At 39.6% G+C, this 22,175-nt stretch overlaps 1 protein-coding gene across 1 annotated transcript; it reads right to left on the bottom strand.

Annotated features, from left to right (window-relative positions):
• Window positions 1–1,024: 1,024 nt before the first annotated feature.
• Window positions 1,025–21,781, bottom strand: LOC145460242 (E3 ubiquitin-protein ligase PDZRN3-like). The gene is made up of 8 exons (XM_081444989.1): window positions 20,749–21,781; window positions 20,124–20,207; window positions 19,358–19,465; window positions 11,500–12,039; window positions 10,593–10,679; window positions 8,483–8,545; window positions 7,822–7,920; window positions 1,025–4,095 (listed from the first exon to the last, which is right to left on the bottom strand). Exons 1-8 carry the CDS (start codon window positions 21,607–21,609, stop codon window positions 2,785–2,787), a joined length of 3,153 nt encoding a protein of 1,050 aa, XP_081301115.1. The 5' UTR covers window positions 21,610–21,781; the 3' UTR covers window positions 1,025–2,784.
• Between the last annotated feature and the right edge of the window lie 394 nt (window positions 21,782–22,175).

Raw genomic sequence — 22,175 nt, 5'->3', positions numbered from 1 at the left:
GAGTTTGACGTATGAATGCACGAGTTTGCCAACTTTTTGAAGTTTGCCAACACGAGTTTGGCAACTTACGACGTATCTTGGAGGACGAGAAGACTTGGACAATCCATCGCAAGCGGTTATTTAGGTAATTAAAGCATGACAACATCATTTTTTTATGGCGTAGATTTGTATTTGTGCCGTAGGGCAAAGGCTCTTGGAAACACTTGCCGTCCGGTAAATTTATCAATGTTCAAGGGCTTGACCTTGATTTATCTGCTAAGTTAATTACATATTTAACCCACACACGAAAGGCAATCTCATTGTACAGTTAAATCTGATGAAGAAAATCAAGCGAATACTTTTTGAAGGTATTGACTTAGCATTATACTTGACTCAGATTCGGAATACAGCTAAATTTTGCACTTGTTTACTTTACCAATCTTTGAAGCGTATAAAATCGTGCTCAAACAAGTCTATCGAAGGCTGGAATGTGTTATTTTCACAAGACAAGAAGTACTTACAGCACAAAGATGACCTCCGGCAATAAATCACACTCAATAGAAAATATCAATATTGCTGTCTACTTCGACTCAAATATTCTCAGAGCAGCAAAATGTACTTTGAGTGAAATGCTTTGTTGAAAACGATAAGCTCTGAAGCAAAATGATTTTAATTCATTGATGACGGAAGGCAAGATTTAAAAAGCCAGAGCGATTATTTTCTTGTTAGAGTGAAGACATATGCATTTTTTTCTAAAGGATCACACGGAATCGGTGACTAAATTGAACTGGACAAATCTGTTTTTCCTTTCCTTTTTTCGGTGATATTTCGCGAATATTCGAATAATTCTGTGATCTGGAAGTTGAGAGCTTTCTTTATGACAGCCCCCCGCCCCCTCCACTCCCCTAGTATTCCGCTAACGAAAAAGCCATTGAAAAGCTTTCTTGGAAGCATGTAACATAACCGTTACAACTATAAAAGCAAACAAGGTCTCGAGAGCTTTCTTCCTGTAAACAATATTATAAGCACAAGACACAAGAGAATCAGGTTTTCGATTTTAATGACATTTTCAAAGAATACTGTTAAGTCCCAAAATTAAGTGGACTTTAACGTCTTAAAGTTTACGACGTTAATATATTTCTAAAATGGAAAAACCAAACTTAGCAGTTCGTAAGAGACAGAAGTATATTATGGCAGAGAGACACAGACTTGTTTACAACTGCAATGACTTAAACGGTAGTCAATCTAATTCATTGCCGATTTCTATTTTTCGTTGAAAACATTACGTGCTCCTTCAGCAAGCGAAGACGAATTTTTATTTACAAGATTTAGTTCTAATATTTTTGCCCAAAGAAATAAGCGCAAAAGAGTCCAGCCATTGTTAAGTTCAGGGCTTTACAATTGCAGATTTCACCAAGTTGGTTACGTTTTAAATTTGTTAAACGTTGAAGGAATTTAGACTGACAAAGAATTAACTTATAAAAATCACAACCGCTGTTCAAAATGGCGGCCACTGCTTATAAGTTGTAAAACAAATTTGCGGCGTTACGTTTCACCTTTTAAAGAAAATAGTGACTGGAAATAATTATATTTACAAATATATAAGCTTAAATTTCAGTTTCCACGACTGGCGTTTGGTAGTGGTTCGACTGCCATTTTGATAAAAAAAAGTCTTTAAATACTCATCCCGGAGCGTTAAGATAACGCATAATTATTCTCGCGTCGTATTTCTATACATTTTCGCATTTCGTTCCATAAACTTATGATAAACTTGTTTTCCATTCTTTGTCACTCTTTCCTTCGTTGCTTGAAAACAGAAAAAAAAATGTCATAGATAGCTCTTTAAATTGATTAAATTTGTTTCTTATAATAATACTACATCTTTTACTTTATACATAGATACAATTCGGGAATTTTTGCTTAACTTTTTGGCAGTAAATTACAAGCCTTACATAACATAAACAGTAAATCTTAACAACGAACAATGTATTCTCTCGACACTCTCCTTCAAGGCCGTCACGCGACCTTTAACAAGTGTTGCGTAACCGCCTAAGTAACGGCTCCGAAGAAGATTTCGGACAATGTTGAAAAAAGTTAAATAAATGTTTAATAAAAATGTTCGTTTTCCATAACTGCAACAAATAAAAATATTCATAGAAGATTTGAAAATTTAGAACAGAACGGCGGTAAACTAATTTAAAAAGAATCCCCCCTCCCCGTAAAAACTTTCAAGTTTGCAACACAACAGCTATATTAACCGACGTTTGATTTTTTTTAGTGGCTTCATGAGCAACAAACATTGCCGTTTTATCGTTTCTCTAAGAAACAAAACGATCAGGCTGCGTTTTATCCATGACTAAAATGGGAAATTACTTTCAATTGCAGCCTAGAAGCTAAAGAATTCACTACTCCTATCACTGATGGACAATTGCAAAGAAATTTTTCCCATGAAAGTAGAAACTATAATTTTATAAAAAAAATCCAATCTAAAGGAGAGGAATTCGTTGCATCTTTGGCGGTTTTTTGTCTCTCATTCGCTCCCGCCACTTCGAACCGTACTTCCCGCCAAAAACTCGGCACGGGACGAAAAATAACTATTCAGTGCTTTCTCACTAGTTTAGCGTGAAATACCCCACCCAATTGTCGGATATTTCACGATATACAAGCCGAAATTATTACAGAAATTGAATAAGTACGCAACATAAAACAAATAAAACATCAGATAACCTTTTGGCCTCATTGAGGTCAATACTTAAGTTCGACAAGAAAAATTGTCTTTGACGATATGTGTTAAAACGTCACTTTTCACACAGTGGTAACGTGAATCGGACCAACGGGGGACCCGTCGGGGTTTCGTTGAGTTAGATATTCACGAACTGTTGTAAAGTCATCAAACTGCTTCCTGTTCATTTTTCTGTGACTCATCTCAACGATGATATCCCGGCGTCCTTTGCCACTCTCCGAACCGCTGCCCGTGTGCGGGCTCTCGGATTCTTTCAGCTGTTGTAGTTTTTGGATTTTCTTTCGGCGCGCTTCCCGCACTCGTTCTAAGTGTCGTCTCCGGTCCTCTCTCGGCCAGTAACGGCCTTGGTAAACGGTTTGTGTGTCGTCATCAGTTGTCATGCCTTTGCGTTCGTCGGTAATTTTTTGGGCACGGTCGCGCAGAAGTTTATTCCTCGCCTGCCTCGCTGCAGTGGCAGGCCTTTTGCGAACAAAAATCTGACTACCGTCTTTGGACATTCGAACTTTCCATTCAATGTTCTGTTGAGATCCGTTTAGAGATTGATTGTCAGTGAGATTTGACTTCTGTTTGCTACGATGGTCGTGATAATCACCCCTTCCACCGAAACAATCCGACTCGCCAATCAAATTGATGTGTTGAGTCGAGTCCTTGTTCACGGCTCTTATGTAAGACGCACGAATTGTCCTGCTTACGTTGCCTAGTTTACTGTTACGCTTCTGGTCGGAGTGTCGACTGCGATCTCGTTCACCGCGAGATTCATGATTGTCTTTGTGTGAATCTCTGTTCTTTTTCCGTTCTTTACTCCTTTCCTTGTCTCTATCCTTTCTGGGAGGCGATCCTCCATTGTGCGTAGGTGAAAGACTTTTAGTTGGAGATCCACTGTTATGGCGGCGTGTACGACCGTTTTCGGGAGAGCGCTCCTTGTGATTTCGACTAGAGTCTTTCTCGCCCGGTGATGAATTGTCCCGAGATTTCCCAGAGCAGTTTTCTCCCGACCGTATGGGAGAAAACGCTCGGTCCTCCTTACCACGCGTGGAACTACTACTCTTTCGTTCGCGCGTGTTTGAATCGTCCTTTACTAAGCGTTTGTCGCCGTTTTCCTGCGAATTTTTACGAGAGTTTTGCGACGGCCGAGCTTCCTCTACGACGTCGGGTCCGGAGCTTTCGTCATTTTTCGTGCTCTCGTCGGTTCTTCCGACTCCGCTGTCCTTTTCGCATTTGTCGCCGTTCGTTTTCTCGCTGTTCAACGTATCGTTTCCATCTTCGTCTTCTTCTTTGATCACATCAATTCTGAAGCTACTTAGTTCCGCGTCGATTGGATCCACAAAGCCCCAGTCTTGACTTCCTTCACTGCCCAAAAGAGTGGCCCGTACCTAGAAGAAAGGCGAAGGGTTTTAATATAGTTTAATAGGGTAAGGAGTAACTGAGTAAGGAAACATCCCCTTTATATTTCCCAACTGCACTCTGTTTCTCAGACTACGCAAACAGTGTTTACCCGTGGGTTAAAGAATAGCTTTATGGTAGGGGATTTTCCACACCCAATCCCCGATACTCTAAGACTAAGGGCATCCTTACTTGAATTTCAGTGTAACACATTCCTCATTTAATACCAACTGTTCTTTACATTTCACAATAAGCAAATCGGCTTTAGCCCTGGGGTAAGAATTAAGCTGAAGGCAGGTAGGGGCCGACTTCCTTTAAGAAATCTAGGGGATCTCTGCTTGGATTCCCTTAAATCACATTTCCTTCTGATAACAACCACTTTCTGTTTCTTAAACAACTTAAACCAGCTTTAACCTAGGGATAAATACAAGGGGGATGTAGCAAACCCTCAGGGACTTTCCCCTGGGCTTTCGTGGATCTTTTTATCACACTATATGATTGGCCAATAGTCAGACGACAAGCCATTTTTGAAATAATCCCAAAATATTTCTTATTCCTCTTTATGACAGGGAAAGCGACTAAGCGCTGTAAAGTACATTAGTTCAAAACTTGAAAGAGAGATAAACGACTGCTAATGTATAAACCCTAAATTCTCTTAGAAGAAGAAATGCTTGGAAGCTTGTTAAGAAGCTGACCACAATCCTTCTACCGACAAAGGAGAGAGTGTATTTTCAGTTGATTGGATTAAACGCTAAGACAATCTTAAAGCACTTTAAATTGATCAAATTTGCGGAGCAGAACGAAACGAGATACATATAATTTGGATTCTTTTGGATCGCACAGAATCTATCGTCAATTTTATGAGAGATAACGTGATGTGCAATTTTTAAATTAAATGGTACCCTCGGCTGGTAAAAATTACGATTGAATTGGCAATCCTATTAAATAAATTATGGTGTTGGTTTTGGAAATTTTACCTTCTAATCGACCGATGTTCAGCTAGGAATTAAGTCTGGTTAATTCTAAAAAACGGAAATTTCTGTCAATTTTTCGTTATTTTTGTATTAATTTGCCGGCGAATTTTAATGAGATTGACCTTCTTGCAGGGTATGCTGTTTTCAATGCCGCGCTGTGGATCGAGTTTGACTTCAGCAAAAAGATTGTGTTCGTTTTCCGGCTCACTAAATTTTTTGTTGATTATAAGCGTTGATTGATGACCAACTTGGTTCATTTAACACAGCTAGATTTGTGGTTTAATATTTCGTTTTAAAAGGCAACGCAGGAAAGAAACACGATCTGAGGTTTACCGAAAAAATGTAAAACAAGTTTCAACCGGGAGGGTTTAAAATTTAGTAGGCATAATAGAACACCTTAGAATGTTTACAGCCCTCTATTGTCTCGTATTTTTATTCGATCGTTGAACGCGCGGATAGAATTGCGAGAGAACTGGGAGCATCGTATTTTACAGTATAGATCACCTTTTTTCGTGGCGCACCGGCACTCGATTTGGCATCAGTAACCCGCACAAGATCAGCGAAATTCCAGGCAAATGCAAAGTGGATTATTTTGAAAAGAACGAAAACTATGCACAAAAACCGTGAGAAAAAAAATAAAATCAAATAAATCAGTGAAAAAATGCGATACTAATAAACAAACAAAGAAACAAACAGAATGTGCCTTATTGAGGTCGCCTTTCACTGGCAGATATTGCACCTGTGTTCTGTGGGTGTTCTGCTAGACGAAAGATTATCTTCAGCAATGGACCGGAAATAACCTGCTTTACTCTTTATCTTAATCCTGTTAAGAAAATAACGTTTATCGGCGACGCTCCACGTTACAAGAAGACAAAACTACGTCCGATTTTCATTTCCCAGAAAAGTGTCTCGCATTTTGCCCGCGAAGTTGCTGTTTAACTTCAACAAAACATTCATTGTAGAACGTGATATATTCGTGCAATGTGTGGAGGAATTTAAAGAGCAGATCTTCTCTTAGCTATACAAATGGAAGTAAAGCTCTTAGCCTCGCAGCAGGGCCCAAAAGTTTGCGCTCTACAGTGCAATAAGAGATTAGTAAGCTGACTCTAATACTTAGTGATTAACAATTAAGAGATTTTATCCTATTTTGAAATCCATCAACCGAGGATTTTGAATGCAAACGGAATCCAATTTGCTCAAGTATGTGTTAGACAGTTGTATACTCCGAAAAAGCTCTCAGCAAAAAGTGCTTTTGTCAAAAACTGTGCTCTTTCCATGATACAAAGCAGAATTTGTTTTTGTTGGGAAAATCTTAACGCCCCTATCGTTATTTGCATGCAATCCACTCCGCGGCATACAAATATTTTTTACGTCTTAAAACCCAGATACTACTTTTGTTGTTATTTAAGGCAATTACGGATCAAAATCTCTTCGTATTGAAATCGCTTTTATTGATAAGGCGAGCGATTTTTGCTTTAAAGTATACAAATAAACACGCAATGCTCAACTGTTGCGTGACCTGAAGCCATTAAAAGTTTGGAAACCCTTTGAAATCAGCCGCTGTCATCTATCTTTTTCGATGAAGATTACACACATTCCACGGTCTTAGCAGGGGATTAAATAGAAATTGTAATAAATCACTAAGACGTTTTAATACAAAAGATACGTCTAGCCTGCAGTCTGTTTATTCAAAAAGCTCTAAGTTGGTAATACTTCAGTGCTTTTCAATGCCTTGCACATGAAAAGGAAGGTGCTAGAAAAGACACGAGTTTAGTGGAAGTTTTTCCTGGGCTTTCCCTCGCACGCGTGTATCTACACGCCATTCGAAGGTTTTTCTACACGCAAAAGCTTGCATATTTACATTTCGTTCACACGCCTGCTAATGTAACTAAAGAAGTCTACAAAAGGGCGCCGAGTTTTTTAAGTATTAATCTCATTTAAATTGCTACAAGGATTTCAAATAAAAAGGTTACTAGTGCTGGCCTCTTGATTAAGCCGCTGAAATATTGTCAAATAAACATCAAATTAAAAATAACTACCCGCACATATTTTGGTTTCAAGAACCATCGATTTGGCAAAGCTTTTTAAACGAATTGTTAGTAATGGAGAATGTCAGATGAAATCTTTTGTTAACCTTTTCCATTATCAGTTTCTAATTAGAAGCTTCGTGTTTAACTATCTTTTAAGTGCTGTGTTACGAATTCCAGCGCTCTTGAAACTATCTCCCTGTATAAATAAAGTTTATCTGAGGTTTATGCGGCGCAAAACAACACTTCCCAATCCTTTTTTATCAGCTCTAAACTATGTTGGGTACAGAAGGAAATTAGAGATGTCTGCACGAATGTTACTTAAAACATTCTTGATCTGTAGGGCTTTTGTATAACCCACCTTCTATAAATGACTGTTTTGTTTTCATTTGCTATGAGGATTTAGCACCAAAAGGATTTGACACACCCCTTTCTATAATAGCAACTTTACAAGATTTAGGCTCATGGTTTTCAATCCAGCCTAAAAAATGTCATTTTCTGATAACACCGTTATCAGCCCGGTAAATAAGCTAGCAGGGTCACAACGTTACTACTAGCACAACTGCTACTGTTATTTGACTGAATGGCTAAAATATGTCTTTGCTCTGATTTGACATAGTAAATCCAAGCTACTAAAAGATCTTGCAATTAAAGTTACTAGCCTAGGGATCATCTATCCCTGGGTGCACAGAAAAAAATAATCATTTGTACAGACCTCTTGTGCTGGTCTTGCTACAAGAAACTTGATCGTGGAGGTTGATTCGTATACAAGAGGTTCAATATCACTGAGATGCGTCACAGGAACATCGTTGATCTGTGAAAAGAGGCGACAAATGCATCAATATTTGCTGCGAAATTCTTGAACCTTACGATCATCTTGAACTGTGGACCTGCCCAAAACGTTTCCATCGATTTTAAAGGGTTGTGCGCGCATTACCACCTCTATCATAATTTCAGTTGCATTTCTTCAGTGTATTACAACTAGATTGAAATCACCCTTTGTTATAACGGTTCCCGCGCTGAGATTGTGGTAGAACAAAGAAGGTAGAAGAAAATTGAATTCAGGGCAGAGAAAAGAAACTCGATTCTCTCATATTTACCAGTTCAGAAATAAATTAAATTTTTGCGTTAGATGAAGAACGAGGGCGATAAGATTCGTGTTCACGCATCCACCTTACACGCGAGGCGTGCGCGGACAACGCGCACGTTCCACTTGCAATGTGGCGCTGTCACGCGGACAACTTGTCACGCCAGCAGGGGAAAAGCGTTGTGTGACTAGCTAAATTGGCGTCAAGTCATCTCAAAACTAGCGCTTAGGCGTCTAATATCTGCCAGTGATTTGCAAAGTTTTAGACCTATTACAACGGTAACCATACCTTTAAAACTACATCACATAGCGTCAACCTCCCATCAAGGTACGCGACAGAGCCAGGCTCAATCTGCCAAAAAATTTAAACAAAACCATAAATTCCCTATTTGCCAGTCACTTCATGCAAGAAGCAAGTAACTTGATTAAGAACACAACCCCGTTTCCAAGAGATAACGAGCGGAAGAAATATTGCTAAGTAACAAAGATGATGCTAAGACGACGTTTTGCTTGTTTGTTCGCTTGTTTGTTTACGCGAAATGTCGCATACGTTTTAGCGAGAAACGACACTTCCTTGACCCTTTCCTAACCCCGGTTTTAAGTCAAGAGGACATAAGTTACAGTACTCGTTTACACAGTCATCGTTGTCGTTATGTGATTCCATGTTGCCTTAAAGGAGCTCAGTCACGGTATTTTGAGTTATTTTGGCCACATACAAAATTACCTTTAAATGGTAGGAAACCTGAAAATAACAGTTTAATAAGATAGAAAAACACCAAAGAGATTATGATAAACCATAAAGGAACAAGGATGGCTAAGGATGGAGAAGATTGACACGGATAGCAAACGACGAATTTGAAAAATTGAGGCGAAACTTTTCAATATGCGCAAACCGTGACTGAGCCCCTTTAAAGCAAGTTTGTATTTGAATAAACTGACGTTTCAACTAAGTCTTGTGCTAATTCCTGACGACACCCTTTTAAGCGGCCACCTGCCATTTCCCCGAGGGTGGCCGCTTAATAGGGGTTCGACTGTTATATATGAGAAACGTTATTCAAAGACTTTTCAAAGCACGACCTGTTTTATGGCTGGGTAGTCGCATGTGCGGAGTAACGTTACGTTCTCTTTTCCACAGGCTTTCTGCACAAGCTACTTTTTCAAGGAGGACGGAAAATTACAGTTTCAAAACAATGTTGAACGCATTTGTGAGCCATGTGTGCTTTGAATGGTAAGTGGTTTTATATTTTAACTTAAGTATGCCGAATACTCATTTACGGACGTACTCGAAGACTCGACGAAGAATTACCGAGTCTTTCCGAGCAAAACAAAGCACACGGACGTTTCAAAGTTGTCTGCCAAAACGTGATAACCTTTTTCCCAGGATAACAACAAAAGAGATGTTTTTAGCACAGCTGCAAATCACTTCGTGGTTTTGCATTGACTAACAAGATCAAAGTGGCTAGCGGGTACTTTAATCTTTTTTTCCTAACAAGATTTCGCAGTGGGTGGCACAGTATATTTTCAGTAGCTGTACACCCAATGAGATTTGTGTATGGTAGATTTACGCTCACTAACAAGATCACACAGTGAGAATCGAGACTAACAAGATCACACTGGCTGTGTAAATGTGATCCAGAAGTTCGAAAATATGAAGACAGACCCGCTGGAGCCGTTGTAAACAGCAATGTACATTATCATGGCTTAACATTGTCAAAGCCAGAGTCGAAAGTCGTGTCGATTAAACATGAAAATGAGAGCTATTGCGCAGTAAACTTTCATGTGGTACTGTTTATTGCACTGTACAAGGTGGCTCCAACTTTAAGTCTGTATATGAATCCCTAGTGAGTGACCATTCAAATCACAAAGCTGAGTTACGCCAAGATGACAAGTTTCTACTTTGTACCATTCAAATGTTCATACGGTATTATTTAGGCTGCACCAGGAGGCTATAACTTTTAAGCCTGTGGATTTAGCAGTCGAGTGGCACGTCAGCCAGTGTTCGAGTAACAAACACCAAGGCTAGCACTCACCACACTTTACATACAATACTTCAGTTGACGCTTAAAAGTTCATTTTCTTGACCTCGTGCCCTTTTACTATCTTACCTACACTGCAAGGACTCTTCCTTTTGCTCAAGATTCCATGGGGAAAAACGCAAAGAAGAACACAACAGAAGTGAGCGAGTCGTGAGCATGCAAGCGTGACATGCGAAGCCGCGAGTCGCAAGTAGCGTTGGCGTCGGAAAACGGGCGGTCTTCCAACACCCTCGCTACCGGTTTGCTTAGTTCGCTGTCACGCTCGTACGCTTACTTGTTTTGCCTTCTTCCCCACGGACTTTCCAAGCAAAAGGAAAGATTGCTAGCAGTCTATATGTTAGCCAGAGAACCAAAATAACGCACCTCGCAAACATAGACAGTTGCTTCGTCTTCTTCTGCACAACAGAATGTTAATCCTAGATCACAATTTGCTATCCAGAGAGTTATTTCCTGAAAAAGCGCAATGATATCTTCAGTATGAGGAATACCAATAATTACTCAGAAAGGGTACCTTTTAGCCATTGTAGGAATAAGATAAGTATTCGTTTTAAAATGTTGTTTTGGAATTTGAAACAAGAGAACCTAGCGTCCTAGATGGCATCAACACGTGCAAGATCGCAGTTAGCAAAATAAGTGTCGTTAAGTTGACTGTGCGCGTAGACGATAGTTTACATCTCAAACGCGCTCTTAATTGATAATGAACAAGACACTTCCTTCTTGAATCCATTGGAAAGGTAAAGGCTGCATCAATCCTAGTAATCGAGGGACTGCTCTTTGACATTGGTATTCAAACCGGGTTCGTGTAGGCTTCAATAATTAACTCCGGTTCGTTCGTGTAGGCTTCGGCATTCAACTCCGGTTGGAGGAAGATGAAGTAACTACAACTAATTTAGCCCCCTCACCCTTCCTTGGATAGGGTACCAACTTATCATAGGTTATTACAATTCCTCTCCCAAATCCCCGTTAACACTCTGCTAGGTTGACCGAACAACTCGCCATTACCCCATTTATATTCCAGGGTGGAGATAGCAACTGAGAATGTCGTGTGTCCAGGAATCATATCCGGATTCAAACTTGCTGAACCGGAGAAAAGAGCCCCGCCATCTTTCGTAACTGGTCGTCAATGCTGGGGTCCCTCCGGAACGTCGAGCAACATGAGTCCTACTGCTAAACTGAAATTGTTTCCCTGGACTAAGATATCTTGTTTAAACGCAAACCTCTTATGACTACGCTTTTTAAACAAGTCTTAAATATTTATCAAGTGACCCACCTCATATTCATAGTCAAACTCAGGGTCGAAATAAATCTCGTCGGAAACTGCTGTCACGTAAGGCTGACCTTGCAAGTCACAGTTGGAGTTCTCATCAACATCATGAACATAATTCACGTCTTTTACAACGAGCGTGACACGAGGCAGTGTACCTTGCTCGCTGCCAACAATGTTCTCAGAACTCGGCAAACTCTCGCTTGTCGAGCGCAAGTTCTCTACATCGTCCCTACAAAAGGATTCGATTCGGCGGTGGGAGCTTTCCGAACTGCTTGTGCCGTCATCAAGAGACTTCTCGAATGGTATCAGCAAGTCCTGCCTTGGGCTGTACCGGTCGTGAATTCCGCTGTCTGTATCCATGCTCTCGACGTCTTGAACAAGACAAAGGTCCGTCTGGGTGCCAGTAGACGTCACACAAGGCACACAATCCACGATGGCGTCTGAGCACTTTCGTCTCACTAAGATATGCAGCGGTTCCGAAGCTGTTTTAATGACTTCTACAGCTGTGGCGTGGCTGGCCTCCGATAGGTCGATACCGTTCACCTGAAATAGATATCAAAATGCAAAATAAGCGAGAATGATTTACGATTTTCTATTATTTTGAAGTTGTTTGGTTAGAAGGGAGATGATATCGCAGTTGTGGTACCATATGAATTGCATGTTTCCTTGTTTTTGTCACATTTGTCACAACAGGCTAGTTTCGTTATCTCAAGCAGTTTCCTCAAACGGAATTTGAAAGCCATGTTTGCTTTGTAATCGATACTTTTGTCAATTCCGAGCTTCTGGAAGACCCACCCTCTAAATTTTCTTCGTTTCTTAGACGATTTTCGACCACTTATTTATAAACCGGTGACATAAGCATTAACAAAAGAAATCGGAATTCATTTGATGACGAATGTTCTATAGATCTCAAAGCCAGACGATGGTAGTTATAGTAGCCAGCTTTGTAATTCATTCCTCGATTAAAACTCTAGATATGAATTAAGATAGGTGAAGCTTCTATCACTTGTATAATGCACTTTTATCATACGCTAAATCTCCGAACACTGAATTTTAAAAAGCCCAGGGGGAATTCCTTACCCTCTGGCCTTTTAAAAACAAAGTTGCGTTTGAAACACAGTTAAAAAGCTCTACTCCTTATTGCTTTCGTGATTAACAGATAGCTTGCTCTCAGCGTTGATTGTAATGAGTTGCAGCGCGTCGCTTTCTCACGCTAAAACAACATTGAGAATGACACCTTGTCACTGCCGCACGGCATATTTTGGACCACGTCATTTAAAGAACATTACAGTGTCCATCCGATGCCAAGTAATGACAGTCGCGAACCTCCCACCTGTGACGGACAAGTCGATACCAATTACATGAAAACAATACTGACAGAAGGATTTACGATTTGTCTAATGTGTATTTCATTGAGGACACATTAAAATGTCCATCAATTGCCACCTAGTGACAACCGCAGAATGTCAACTTGTGATGGACAAGTCGATTGCTGTTACATGAAATCGCTACCCGCAATTCAAAATTGTTGACAAACGTGATTCACAATTGTGTTTATTCACTGATTGAGAGACAAATATAAAAAGAACTATTTGTTGTCGAGTTATCGGAAATGTTTGCTGACTTCCTCCATATCAACCACTGTTGCCCCGAGGAAGATTGAACTAATTACTACTCACATCAAAGCTTCATGTTGAAAGCACATTTTGAAAATTAGATTTTCTGTACTCTCTGATAACACATGTTAATCACTTGCTGAGGTGGTGGTTTAGACAATGCAAGAGTTTGCCAAGTCGCGTCTGGACAGAGAACAACATCGAGTAAACTTCTGTACAAGCAGACAACTTTATTGGAATCCCATTTGGGATTTTACTAAGTCAAAAACCTTGCTTAGACATTTGAAAACCTCATTGGGCTCTAAAACCAAACGTTAGCGGAGAATGGAGCGATAATATGCGAAGTTTAGAGCAATTAGAGCGCGTTGAATAAGGAAACGCTCGTTACATGGAAAGAAAATATCGACAGTATTTCAGTTAATTACGTTCATTACTCAAAAACCACATCCTGAGTGGGTCGCAATTTCCCACGAAGCTCTCAAAATCCGAACAGATGCTGTGATGCAAACACTGTCCCTGAAGAAACAAAAACCCGTCTCGTTAATAAGGGATTTTTGTTTTCTTGATTACGTTTTGTTTCAATATCGCTTTTCCAGCTGCGGTTGAAGAACGGACTGTGTACGCGGTCCTATTGCTTTGCAAATAGGCATTGCCTTTTACTCGCAAATAGAATACTATTTTCTCCTCTCCGAGTTCGTGTTTTGATCAGTAGAGTACGATAAAGGCAAACATTTTCCACATGTTGTTCGTATCAGTATAGAAACACCGTGACAACGGCTTTTTAATATGAAAAGAATGTACAACCGATAAGCCCTAGCTGATGGGAAAACTTTCACCAGAAGAGCTTCAGGTGGAGCTTATCGCCATTACGTTATCTTCACAATGTTTTCCTTCCAAACCCTTTTCTCAGACAATCATATGTTAAGCCGCTAAGAATAACCCGAGCGTTCAAAAACGAACAAGTACTTTTGCTAAACTCGAGGGAGCGACAGCTAGCTCAACTGGTTTTGTTTAAAGTACAGAAATATTATAACCTCTGTGTTTACATAAACATTAACGAGGCTTAACGTACCCAAATTGCATATCACGGATCGCAATTTCGAGACAAACTCGCTCGGTACTTCGGTACACTCAGATATATAAATCAGGGAAGCGGTAAATCAGTGAAGAGATGGCGTTAGAAAATATTGCGCCACAAAATGTTATTATCTGTATGGTCTAAAATTTTAGCCAAGGGAAGTATAATTGCGCTTCTGGCCAAGGAGTGGTAGGGAAACGAAGTTTCTGGGAAGTCGACCGCGAGCACGACAACTTTAACTTTTGCTTGGAAATGTTATGCACTTTCCTGTTATCGTAAAATATTCCGGCTTTTTGTTGAAGCCAATATCTTCACTGATAACCTAAATAACCTTTCAAAATTGCTCAGGACTAGAGGAAATCGCGAAAACGGTTTGAGGATGTTCACAAATTGATTTTTAGAGACTTTGTGTGCAAAGTGACAAGATTAGTAGAACATGTGGAAAAAAGCAACAAATCTTATAGATATGAAACAATGAATAAAATAATTAAAGTGATATATGGACAAAAATATGGCTTCTTTCACACGAAAACAACAAGATATTGAGCAGACTTGGTAAAGTAAAAATCATTAGAACTAATATTCGGAATTCTGGGTTGTTTTGAACGAATGAAATGCAAAATGTACCTCAATTTTAAATGGTATTGGTTCAAGTTGGATTTAAATTCGCTTACCAGAACGGAACAGACCAATTTTCTGTTTATCTCCGCGCCTACCAGAATCTTCAAACGGATATATTCTGACCATGCAAATAAGACCTTTCCGTGACATTTGAAATTTTATTTTGAAAAGGATATTTCCTCATCGACCACTAACAAGAGCGAGAAAGCGGATAGAGTCGGATTTATGTCAATATTTTGTCTTCTAATTTTGAAAATTAGGATCTCTCGCTAATGCACGCTTCCTACCCTAATTAATATTTTTGCATATATGCGAAAAAAGAACGGAACTTTTCGGAAAAGAATATGTGATTGTATGAAATGCTTATATTGAAACATGGTGGAAACATTCAGTTGCAACAGAAGTTTTCTGTGTTTAAGTATGGTCCATGACGAGCCAAAAATCTGCCACGTTTCTCTATTTATTAATATGTTTTAAATATTTATCATGAAGGTAGCAAAATGGCATTGAAATTCGATGACACTAATAAATACGATTCGTAGCTCGCTTCGCCATATGTTGAATAAGTCAAATTTATTCCACGCTAACGAGAAACTGCGCACAACACAGTATTTTTTTGCACGCCTCAAATATCCCTTGCAAAACAACATTTGCAGAAACTTGAAGTATATTTAAAGGAGGCGAGAAAACCATTTTGTAGAGAAGTTGTCATTAGAGTTGTAAAACAAATAGCAAACAACAAACAAGTTCGTGTTCGGAATTTTTTACCTCAGTTTTCGCGGTCTTTGAAATACATATAGTAGCAGTTTACAGTTTTAGTATTGGTTCGTAAAAACACTTTTAAAGCTGGTTTTATGAGGATATTTTCTATTTCAACGCTGCTAAAAATTGAAACGAAACAGCGGACGCGACAGGGACGCTAAAATGTTTCGTTTTTTTTCGAGGTTCATTAACGTATTTACAGAGACAAACACCTGCAGACCGTCGACATAAATAATATAAAATGGCTCTGTTGTCCGTTCTTTAAAATCCAATTTAGCACACTTAGTTGAAAATTTAACAACTTCTGCCTTTTAAAATCATAACTGCGGGAATGAATTATGAATCAAAAATGACCACGGAATCGACACCGGACTTTTAGTTGCTTGTTAACGAATTGTTCCATCGTAAAATTAACACGTTTTTTGTGACAATCTTTAATCGCTTGTCTGCCAACTCACTTTAAGTAATTTACTGTCAGGGAACGAATTATTCGTTAGCAAAGACACTTATACATCCTTAAATGTCGCCGTTTTGTATTGCTTCGTCCGACAAAGTGATTTTCGTTTCTAATCACTTAATGACCATACGTTTTTCATCGCTCTAAAATTACAGCGAAAGTGCAAGCCATTGTAAATTAAAAGGCTGTAGTATTCCTTTCTCTGGTTTCTATAACAAGATGGTCTGTTGTCAAATCGTTGCAAAAGAAATGGGCATTAGTCACAATTTCAAGAACTAACGTGTTGTTAGTTCCACATTTGTAAACTCCCTAGTTGATTTGACTTCATTTTTAGGTTTATCAATTCTACACGTAGGTATCACATCATTAATACATGATTTAGTGCAGTGTTTTCGCCAAACTTTTCAATTTTAGTCTGTTTATTTGCCTTTTCGATTTGACATTACCCTGTGTTGTCTGACGGTCTTTTTCATAATACATTTGAATTTATCAAAATCCTCTTTGTAAGTTAAATCACATCAGAGTCCAATGATCTAACAGTTTCCTTTGTTTTGTGCTAAAACCACGTAATATTTGTACAAGTCACCTTTTTTCGCGAACAGCAGGAAATTTAAAATTACTCCCAGTATAAAAAACATCTAACATAAAATCTCTCAAAAACAAAAGTTATATCGTACAGGGCTGAATATAATCGCAGTTCAATTTATTATAATCTTTTCTTTTTCCGAAATGATACAGTAAATATTCTTCCATTCGGCCGCTTTTAATTCTCTTTCACGTGTATTCGATGGTAATAAAGCTTGTGATTAAAGAAAACAAGTTGAACGTTTCAAGCGAAGTCAAATATCTTTCGTCAACGCACCGCTAAGTTTTCGCCGACTTTAATCTTCAACGCGAAATCACACAGAGAAACTATAAACAAATGCAGCGATATTTTTTCGCACAAAGCATGTAACAACAATTCATTTGATAAACTTAAGGGATTAACGGTGTATTACAGTTGGAAACAGTCGCTGCTCATAAAAAATTCACAACTCGATTCAAAATGTTACCAACAAAAAAAACATATTCAAATTTCGCTCGAAACCCTTAAATACACTTGTCAAATGAAGAGATGATTAATCTTTTTTCTGACGGAAAATCTTTGATGACTTTTGATAATTGTTTTGAAGTAAGACCTAAGGAAATGGGTTTTCTAGAGTTCGCGCTGATTCAATATCTTCACAAAGCACAAAAATCACCGAAAAATTAAGAATTATACCAAAAAAGAAACACAGACTATTACTTGGCTAGACTTCTTGTAGCCATGAATTCGGCGTCCAAAAAGCTCTTTTAGCGCGAAAGCAATATATCCTGATAAGGCTATAAACAGAATACTTTTGTAGTATTAAACGGGCTCTTTCAGTCTTTGATTGTTGCAGTGTATATTGACGTTTTTAGTATTGATCTAAGATTTATAACCGGCGATATATCAAAAGCACGGAGTTAATTTCAAAAGGTCAGCGATAACCAAGAATTGTTATATCTACCGCGCAACGCTACTAATTCAGCGAAAAATATTTACACTGTGTGTTTCTGTAATGCCTATCATAACATAAGAAGGCCTTCACAGACTCGCAGGAAGTCTATTCAATAGAAAAAGCGAGCGATGATAGATATTTGAAGCTCGATATATTTTACTGAAAGATATGAAATGACAGCACTCAAATTGTCCTATGTCGGTTTGTTGGAATTGTATTTATTGCGGGAAAGTTGAAACATTTTTGAGTAATAAAACATTGTTCTTCTATAGATTTTGTTCGTAAGGAGAACGCAGCGATACCACAGATAGATAAGTCTGCGAATTCACGCTTTCTGTTTTTTTTTTATACAAGTTGGATGTTTGAGATTCCATAGCGCGAAAGCATACTGATTTCTAAACGAGATTTCGTGAAATTTAAGAAAGTGCACTCACTTATGTGTTGCTGAGCAAGAACAGACGTTTCTTCCAGATGAAAGGTACGGGGGAAATATTAAGCGATGCGAGCATTGCGTTGAAGTGCTTGTGTGCTTGAAATCTAAAAAATTAATCCATTACAGTTCTCTTTTTGACCTTAAACCAAAAAAGTTGACAATCTGAAGGATTTCGATCTGTGATCAAACCGGCTGTGTGCGTCGAAGGCAGTTTTCCGATCGAGACAGCGAAAAAAGACTGACAGAAATGAATTAAACATCGCTTCGCGTACGCCTGCCACAAATCGCAAACTGAAGTCTCGCCTATGGCTGCCAAAGCAGTTTATCTTCTATTGTTATCGATCCTGGACTAATATATTGCAAGCCAAAATATACTTTTATATTGTTCGCCTGACAGATCAATTTCCGATAAACGCCTTTTGTGAAGCGCTGCGAGGAACCAAAGCATACCCACATAATATGTCCTTGGTTTTGTGTAATTCATTTGGGTTGCGCAGGTGGGCGAAAAACACACAGAACCAAATTGGAATTTGTGCTTTTCTTATCGCAGTAAGGACTCGCAAATGCTGGAAGGTCGCGTGACAGGACAGTGACTTCCAGCTGAGTGTAAGAGATTGATGTTTGCATGAGGTCTACGTAGCGAAGACATCTTGTTTTCCTACTGTGGTAAAAGCTCTTTGCCAGACAAATACCACAATAATTCAACAGTGAAAGGCCGTGAATTATACATGGACCACGCGGCGAGTGCTCATTGAAATTCAAACGCAAAACAACCCGTAAAAAATAAACAAAAAGTCGTTCTAAAGAAATCCTTTCGAGTTTTCAATTCGATTCGCCACGGGGATGTGATCTTGGCAAGGAATTAAAAATGCCGTGTGCTGCAGGTTTTCCTTTTGGGTATGAACGCATAAGCCGGGAAATCCAGTTCGGTTAAGATAACATGTTCTGAATAAAGCTTAAGTTAAAAGCCAAATTTGTTTACAAGGGGTATATAAAGCTACTAAGAGAGGCTGTTCTTCTATAGCGGAAGCATCTGGTTTTGTTAGTTAGTTTATTAATCCGAAGTTGACAGTCGGAAATCTACAAACACCCTAAGCTAAATTACCATCAATTCTCGGTCAATAAATTCTTTGGAAAGAACTCTGCTGCAATGTTTAGTCGCACAAAAGAACAACAGAGTGCAATAGTGAATTTGAAAAGCAGGTTAACGAGACAAAGGGTAGATTTAATATCTCGCGGTTCGGGGACGCGAGCTGCTTTGATATCAAAAATCAACACAGTGTCATGTCATGTAATAAGATGTCGGCGAGGCTCATCTCGAAGTACGCGCGCAGTGAAAGGAGGCGTGTTTGCGAGAAAATTCCTCGCACTTACCTTCAAAATTTTGTCTTGTATTTTCAAACCGTCTTCCTTCGAGGCCGGGCCGCCGTCTGCGACCTTGGAAACCACAATCCCGCCACCGAGTGAATTACTACTTCCGACCTGATAATGAGAATAAAGGAGAGGTTTAGAGTTCGCAAACTCACACAGGACAAAGAGTCGTAGTCGAGAAGCAGGAATGTTGGTAACTGGATTCTAACATGTCCGCGCGTTTGAACAATACGCGTAGTGAACTCGCGCGACCGGGGGTAGCAGTAAATTTCAAACAGACAAAAGTGCAGCTATTTATTTCACAACATTGGCATCCAGCCGTGTTTATGAGTACATTCTTTCAATGGCTACACAAAACAAAACAAAGAGCAGTTGAATTGAATGGGGGCTTTCCTAAGGGACACTGTCCATCAGTCACTCGCCAGCAAACGAGAGCGCTCCATGTTACTGTGTTAAACGCGATAACTAAATTATGAGAGTTTGATCAGGTTTTAGGTAGGCGCTAATCTTTTTACGCATCTCACACCGCATGCCTGGGCAAGAAGGCTTCCGCGCCACGACTTCATTGTAAAGAAAACACAACAGCAGACGAAAAAATATTAAAAAGCACTTAGATGTATCGCTAAGAACTGGGCCAGTGTCACATACCAGACCAAACGTAAAATTAGATTTGTTTGCGCTAGGCGAACGGAATTCTCGAATAAGTGACAATTTAGAACATTACGCCCGTCTAGGATAACGAATAGATCTTCTAAAATGTTCTACGTACCTCTGTGCCCCCCATGATATTAAAGCCAAGCGATCCACCGTTTACCCGCGTCAGCGTTACTTCGACTTCGATTTCTTCGGCGGCCTGCAGGAGTAGAGAAAAGTCAACGGACTGGCATATGTAATCAAAAGCACATAGAAAACGTATAATATTCACCCGTGTCTGTTTACTTACAACTTAATAAAGTGTCGCTCACCGTGGCTAGGAAAACATTCGGGTGTCGTGGTAATGGCTACATTCGACCGAAATATCTTTCACAGTCCGAGGCGCAATCCATTGTCCGATTAAATCGCGATGCGCCAAGATTCGGGTCAAACATCGACATTTTAGGAACGCGCGCGTGTACCGCTCTCTAAAAACACAGCGCATAGAAGCGCTGGTTGTTGATTTACACCGAGGCTAGCTTTGCCGCTCTGGAGTGTGTCCAGCGATTTTCGATAACTCCAACAGTGCTCACTAATTGATCAAAACGATCGGGGTATTGATCTGGTAAAATCACTGCGCGTTCGTACGTACAAGCCATTCTGCGGTTTATGCCCTAAATCAAACATGTCAGTGCGTACGATGTGCGCTCAATTGGAAAATATAAACCAAACACTGACCCGATTTGACTAATATCACCTACCTGGTCTGCGCGCGGATCATTGTACTTCTGAAATATACCCACTTGTAACCGGTATTCTTTTAATTGCCTTTCGAAGTTTAGCACCTGAACTTGGTAGCTATGAAGTTCATTCTCCAAATTTAAAATTCTGTCCTGATTTGCCTCCTCTCTGCGCGCTATTCTCTCGCAGGCCAACTCTTTTTCCTGCTCCGCCCTAGTTAATTTCATCTGAAGCGAGGCGATCTGAATTTGAAGGGCCTTTATGCAGTCATGTGTAGAGGAGTCTTGGTAGAGCAGCGGAAGGCCGCAGCCACTCTCGCATACTACAACTCTCGCGAATTCGCGACTTTCCGTGGAATTTGAGTTACGTTCCATAATTTTACCTCCGGATGTAAAACCCTTTGCGTAGCGGCATTTTAAAAGATGTGACTGAGTATTCTCTACCAGTAAAATGGCCGGGCAACCTCGACGAAAATTCTCGCATCGAATATTTTGCTTCGCGATGAGACTACTCAATGGTAGTATTTTCTTTAGATCGTCGACACAAATCTGTTCGCATGTGAGAGGACACGATCCGCTCTCGGCTGTCCATTGAATAATACACTGCGCACAGAATACATGGCCACAAGGGGTTGCTAAGGGCTCCTCTAGAACACCAAAACATATACCGCATTTCAAATCGTCGTCCACTGGTTCCAAAAACCTCTCCACGTCAAAACCCATAGTCAGCCCATCGACCGTAAAAAGAAACAACAGAAATGCCAGATAACTCGATACGCTTGGCTCTTTTGAACTTTTGCGACAAAATAGATGGGCGGAGTCAAAATGGAATACGTTAATGACAATAGCTGTCAGATGAATGGCCCGAGCTGATTGGTTCATTGGTCATTCAACATGTTCTTTTCCGGCGAACGAGCCGCTTTTCCGCATATGGCGCGAAATCAAAACGCAAAACACCACAACAGAAGTCACACTGAAACCTGGTGGTTTCAGCGACATACAGTCAATTTTCGCTCAGAAATTCTGCGATTTCGGTCACGTAAAAGCAATCTTTTATACCCACGTGTTCCCCAGAGATGTTTGAATCTTTAAACACCAGCGATCTATTGTTATGTTGATTAACTGCAGTACAGTGAGAATGAAAGTTTTAATCGTGCATGACGGGCAAGCGCAGCTTCACGAAAAAACAGGGTATCACAGTTACTAAAAGAAGCGCCGAAAAATAAAACAAATTTTAAGGACATTAAAAGAGGCGAATTTTTTTAGAGGCATTGTTGTGTGGGTCGATTGTTCCGTAGAGATATTTTACAAAGAATGGTTTAATTTTTGTGCAGCTGTTGCTAATGGTCTATCAAGAGTTGAAGTTTTCGCCGTTCCAAAATAGTGAGCATTAAATTTAGAGTTGACGTGTTTTAGAATCTATTAGCGCAGTCGCCGTTCCTTTTGAA

The sequence above is a fragment of the Orbicella franksi genome, chromosome 11 (assembly GCF_964199315.1).
Source record: "Orbicella franksi chromosome 11, jaOrbFran1.1, whole genome shotgun sequence".
NCBI lineage: Eukaryota > Metazoa > Cnidaria > Anthozoa > Scleractinia > Merulinidae > Orbicella > Orbicella franksi.
The sequence above is the reverse complement of the archived record's forward strand: the minus strand, read 5'-3'. Positions and strand labels throughout refer to the sequence as shown.

Coding starts and splice junctions, on each gene's coding strand:
- LOC145460242 (XM_081444989.1), bottom strand. CDS start 21,609: ATGAACCAATCAGCTCGGGCCATTCATCTGACAGCTATTGTCATTAAC. Junction 12,040..19,357: donor TACAAGACAAAATTTTGAAG/GTAAGTGCGAGG, acceptor TATCTATTTCAG/GTGAACGGTATCGACCTATC. Junction 4,096..7,821: donor TAGCAAGACCAGCACAAGAG/GTCTGTACAAAT, acceptor CCTTTCTTCTAG/GTACGGGCCACTCTTTTGGG.